At 40.2% G+C, this 6,172-nt stretch overlaps 1 protein-coding gene across 1 annotated transcript in view; it reads right to left on the minus strand.

The window, feature by feature from the left end:
• Positions 1–5,434: 5,434 nt before the first annotated feature.
• KRT10 (keratin 10, type I) overlaps positions 5,435–6,172 on the minus strand; it is a 4,292-nt gene continuing 3,554 nt past the window's right edge. The window contains exons 8-9 of the mRNA XM_006774437.2: positions 6,100–6,171; positions 5,435–5,806 (exon numbers count right to left, since the gene is read on the minus strand). Of these exons, the coding sequence (XP_006774500.2) occupies positions 5,700–5,806; positions 6,100–6,171 (179 nt within the window). The 3' untranslated portion in view covers positions 5,435–5,699. The remainder of the gene's footprint in view (positions 5,807–6,099; position 6,172) is intronic.

The following is a 6,172-nucleotide window of genomic DNA, read 5'->3' on the forward strand; positions in this document are numbered from 1 at the left end:
TGTGCACTGGTGGTTTGTTTGGGCTTTTATACATACCATTTGGGATGTTTCTATCTGAGTTATGCATGCCAAAAGAAAAATGGCATCATTCAGATTAACATGAAATTATGTGTAATTGGATGATTTAAAAAAATTAATGTCTACCATCTCTGGCTGTTGCTTCAGGGTGTTTGTTATCTTACATATAATAGGGTTCATTCTATATTAAGTTCATTATTTTAACTGCTAATTTTGAATGAGTAATCCTTTACTTTCATCTTGATCCTAAGAATATACTATCATTATCTGGCACAGGATATTATAAAAATTTAAAAGTTAAGTAAGACTGTAATAGGGTACCATCAGCTACAGCAGAGTCTTAATTACCAGAGAGGTCTATAAAGAACCATTAACAACAGAAACACATATTTTATCCCACCAGAACAACAACAAAAAAGTGTTATTTTAAAAAATATAATCCTGGTAACTTCTCTGGTCTTACCAGGATTTTAACATCTACTAATTACCTTGAACAATAACATAAATATTGACTGATTCCTTTATTTAACACCCTCCCCTGGCTAAAAGTATCTTTTCAATTGAACCCAGGGAGGCTTGCAGAAAGGGTTCAGATAATTGTTAAAATGTGGATAAAACAGTTTCCACCCCAGTTTGTTGAGACGCTAAAGGAGATTACACTTAGCACAGTGTCTGGCAAATGAAAAACTGTCAATGAAGAGCAGACGTTGTTATTGTTATTATTGTGTTACAAACTGTGTGTGTGTGTGTGTGTGTGTGTGTGTGTGTGGTGGGGTCTGGGGAGGTCAGGCTGGGAAGAAAGGTGAGGTGAGTAAGGAGAAGTGACCTCTTCTTGAAGAAGTAGTGAGGAGGGTGGGGGTGAAGCAGGTGGAAGGGTAGGAGGGACTTGGTTGGACTTGACTGGTTTCAGGTTCTGGTATAAAGTTGGTTTGTCACCAGGACAGTCAGGGTGCCAACTGGGTTGGCACTAGCAGTCCAAAGCCTGCTCAGCCAGTACTTGTCACCTGCATCAGCATGGCCTTTAAACGGAATTTGGCAAAGTTGTAAGATCTTTTTATTATTGCGAAGAACCTCAGATTTCACGTAATTCAGTCCCTGTTTTCGGAAGATGAATCAACTGAGACCCAGAAATGTTAAACAGTTTGCTCAGTCACCAGGCACATGCCAGGGGAAGACTTGGCATATGTTCAAGACGGCCTTGAGATTCTGGCATCATGAGCATACCTTATATACACTCTAAATGAACCATGCTAATACATATATCTGCGGCACATATTGTCATCAATAGTATTAACATGTAGTATAAATTGTAAAAATTATTCTTTTTTTATTGTTATTGGATTATTGAATCAAAATATTAAACAATTAGAATATTAAAATATATAAGGAATTAAAAATCTCTTCAGTGCCTGATTATTAACTGTACATAATAATACTTAGACAACTTATAGATGTAATGTGTCGACATCCTGCACATGTAAAGAAACTACTTCTAAAAGAGCATCTGTGACAAACAAGGCAAGAAGTATAAATTTAAGTAAGTGGTTTCTCTGCAGTCAGTACCACCCTTGGCAATCCCACATGGTTAACCACACTTGCCCCTGCCCTTCTATTTCCACCAGGGGGCAGTGTTCACCTTCAAATGGATATTGCTTAGATTCTGAACCTCTGCTTTGGCCTTAACTAGAAATTATTAACCCCTGATCAGAAGCAACCTTAATATTGAGCTTTTCAAAATGCCAGAGCACAATGAATATAAAGACAAGACTTCTTTACATTTATATGATGCTTTACAGCTTCCAAAGTGATTTCTTGTGTATTATCTCATTTGGACCTTACAAGGAATCAGGAAGAGAGGTTTCTTTCCTCTGATTTTAAGATGAGAAAACACGTGTTTCTTATAACAACTTATGTTTTTTAAAATAAAACTCATAACAACATGAAAGGAAATTTTAATGAGCACCTACTATGCACCAGGACTGTACTAGTAGCAGGGAACACGAAGGGGAAGAAAATAGCTGCCTCAATCTCTTATTGTAAATAATGCTGCTGGAAACATGACCCTGATTTCAATTCTTTTGGACGTTATTGTTGAATTATATGGTAATTCTAATTTTGATATACATATATTTAAATATATTTTTATTGATTTCAGAGAGGAAGGGAGAGGGGGAGAGTTAGAAACATCAATGATAAGAGAATCACTGATCAGCTACTTCCTGCACGTCCCCTACTGGGGATCGAGCTCACAACCCAGGCATGTGCCCTGACTGGGAATCGAACTGTGACCTCCTGGTTAGTAAGTTGACGCTCAACCACCGAGCCACACAGGCCGGGCTAGTTTTAATATTTTTGAGGAACCATAATATTGTTTTCCATAGCAGCTGTACTATTTTACATTCCCACCAACAGGGCATAAGAGTTTTGATTTTCCCACATCCTTGCCAACACTTGCTATTTCCTATTTTTTGTTATTTTTAAATTGAACTTACTGGGGTGACATTGGTTAATAAAATTATATAGGTTTCAGGGTACAAATCTATAATACATCTGTAAATCATATTGTGTTCACCATCCCAAGCCAAGTCTTATTTTTTAAATAGCAGTTACCCTAATGTTTGACTTGCATCTCTCTAAATATTGTGAATATTTTATAAATACTTTTTATTGATTTTATAGAGAGAAGAAGGGAGAGAGAGACAAAAAATAGAGAGATGAAGAAACATCGATTCATTGTTCCACTCATTCATCTGTTGATTCTTGTATGTGCCCTGACCAGAGATAGAACCCACAACCTTGGCATATCAGGATAATGCTCTGATCAGCTGAGCTACCTGCCCAGGGCTTGTCAGAGAGAATTTAATATAAATAATTGTTTAAGGAGATATTGGAAGATTGAAAAGGTCAGACAACAGGACCATCATGACTCAGACCTTTCAGAAATGAAGATTTTTCTCACCACACAGATCTTTATCTGACCTCTGATGCACTGAGATCCTGGCTTATGAATGCGTAGAAGAAGAGACAAAGCTTAATAACAAACAACTACACTAATAAAAGGGAAACATGCAAATTGGTGTCACTCTGCTATGCCCACCAGACAATCACGATGAGTATGCAAATTAGCCCAACAAAGATGGAGGTTAATTTGCATACGCAGGCGCAGAGCAAAGACTGAAGATGACTGAAGACTGAAGAGGCTTGCCTTCTCTGCTGTGGCTGGAGTGAAGGCTTGGGTCCTGGGTGCCGGAGGAAAACTGGTGCCAGCAGGCAGAGGAAGGAAGGTCTATTGCACAAATCTCTTCGTGCAGTGGGCTTATAGTCTCTATATAAAAGCCTAATATGCAAAGTGTCCCCTCTGGAGTTTGACCAATGGGAGTTTGATTGCTTGCTATGATGTGCGCTGACCACCAGGGGGCGATGCAGAATGAAGAAAGGGAGGCTCCGGCTGGCGGCTGGCAGCTGGCAGCTGCTAGGGACCCTATCTGTGCATAAATTTCGTGCACTGGGCCTCTAGTCCTATATAATAAAAGAGTAATATGACCAGACAGTGAATGACCAGAATGCCTGTGGCCCCTCGCTCTGGCCAGCCCCCCTATTCTCATTGGGGGCAGGGCCAGTCAGCAAACTGCCTGTGGCCCCTTGCTCTGGCTGGCCCCACCCATGGCCCCTCACCCCAACCAGCGGTGGGCTGATGGCCCTCATCAGGGCAGGCCGCCTGGATTCCACCAGTGCATGAATTCATGCATCGGGCCTCTAGTCTTATAATAACATATTTGTATTTGTCTCAAGTCAGTATTATTAAATATGAACACACTCTTCAGTATGAAGAGAATGACTATCTCAGATTATGAAAAACTAGAGGCCTGGTGCATGACATTAGTGCACTGGGGGCAGGTCCCTCAGCCCAGCCTGTGCCCTTTCACAGTCTGGGAGCCCTCGGGGGATGTCTGACTGACGGCGTAGGCCCATGCGAGCCTAAGCTGTCAGTTGGACATCCTTTGTACTGCCATGGAGGTGGGCTGCTGTGCTCACAAGCTGTCAGCCTGGCTTATGGCTGAGGGGTGCTCCCCCTGTGGGAGTGCACTGACCACCAGGGGGCAGCTCCTGTGTTTAGCATCTGCCCCCTGGTGACCAGTGTGTGTCATAGTGACCAGTTGTTCTACCATTCGGTCAATTTGCATATTACCCTTTTATTATATAGGATACTCCAGGGACTTGGTTAACTTTGTTAGATAATACTTTAAAAAGATAGTATTTTTGAACACCAGTCAATATTTACACAGTATGTGCTCTAAGAGTCCTTACCCAGCAACATGTGTTTCAGGGCTTTATAATGTGGCATGCTGGGACTTCAACAGTGAACCTCAGAAGACTGGCCCCCCAAAAGAGTGGCTGGTACATATATAATAGGACATATGAATTAAGAATTAAGTGGAGAATCTTTGAACTATGGTATTATTTGGTGCCAAGCAGGTCATGGAAACTTCACTATAGGGAAATTTATTCACACTGAAATAGGGTTTCAGTCATCAATTTGGGGTACAGAGGGTAGGGTTTACCGAACAGGAGTTCCAAGCAAATGGCTTGGGGACCAGGGCTCATGTCCTGGGGAAAACTGGAGCTCAAATCAGGAAGAATATTGAGGAATGCTATTTGGTAGACATGGGTAATACAGGAATCCACCAGAGAACATAAGGTAGTCTTAGGGGCAGAATAACTCCAGCCCCTACCCACCCCATATACTAGCAGAGTATGAAGTAATGTAATTTGGGTTCTTATTGGCTGGAAGACGTGGTGATGGGGTTGACCCTACAAGTACCAGATTTTTAGTACTGATCACTGGTCAGGGTTGGCCAAGGCAAAAAGAGAGGTGTCCTTTTGGTCACATTGGCATCACCTGGCTTGACAGTGCTTTTCCTGTTCATCTAATGGGCACCACATAATTTTGTGTGATATGATTTCACAGTGTTAGAAAGCACTGGAAAATATCTCTTAAGCTGCATGGCAATTGGGCAGAAGTAATATAGTAATGGGAAGAAAATACGGGAAGGTAAATGTGAGAAGTCAAGTAATCATGAAATGTGAAATTTCCAATTAACTTTATTTTTGGTCTGAGTTGAGAGATTTCAGAATTTCCAGGCTTATAATTCAAAGACAGAGAACTGGGATCTATCCACATATTATATATCGTTAAGAAAAAATAAGATTGGAGACTCATGAACTTCTTACTCAGTGAGGTTACTGACATTAGTCCAACATACCCATAAGGTTAAAAATGTATTCAGAGAAATCCTAATGACAATAATCTCTTCAAAAATTTATGTATAAATCAACCTTCAAAGGCTATAGTTGACTAATGTTTAAGGTTAAAAATATAACCTAATTTAAATAAAGACAATTCTGACCAAGTAAAATTGTTTGCATCAGTAGGAAAGTTTATTGAGTTCATTAGTAGATGAGGATAGAATTTTTTTTTTCCCTTTAAAGAACACTTTCTGGTAAAGTGGAAAGAAGAAATACAGAAACCACAAAACACCTTTTAGACACCTTATTTTCAAAGAGGGAACCTATTTCCATAGACCATCAGGCCTGAAGGTTCTGTTCTTCATGGAGGTTCTGTTTTCCATGCATCTGTGCAAAGTGGCCTGTGTGAAGGGAGACTTTCCGCTTGATGTAGTTTATTTGTAGTGTTTCCTGGTTTCTGATTCAACCTTAGATGAAAGGACTCTACCATCAGGTGTCACTTCTTCAATAATTGTCTTGATCACTCTGGTTTTACTGTTGTCTGCATGTGAATCACGAAAAAGAAAATAGAATTTAGACTAAGCAATTTGGGCCCCACCCCCCGACTAATTAACAAGCAGCATTTCTAAAAGAAAAAGACACCAAATTTAAAAAAGAAAATTTAACTTTCTAAAGTTGCTTAAAAAATCTGAGCAATGATTAAGCGATAGCATCTTAGACTACGCAAGCTTTCCTTCAAGATGGGTGTCCAGAGTATACTTTATTTAAAAATAAAATGCAAGTGGGAACCCTAAGATTTTAATTTTTTAGAAAGTTAAGGCGAATTCTTATTACCCCAGCCAGGTTCTCCTGACCTTGGTCCCTTAGATGAGGACTCCCCAGAGGACCCGGAAGAGGTCTTGCGGCC

Source organism: Myotis davidii, unplaced genomic scaffold (genome assembly GCF_000327345.1).
Source record: "Myotis davidii unplaced genomic scaffold, ASM32734v1 scaffold327, whole genome shotgun sequence".
NCBI lineage: Eukaryota > Metazoa > Chordata > Mammalia > Chiroptera > Vespertilionidae > Myotis > Myotis davidii.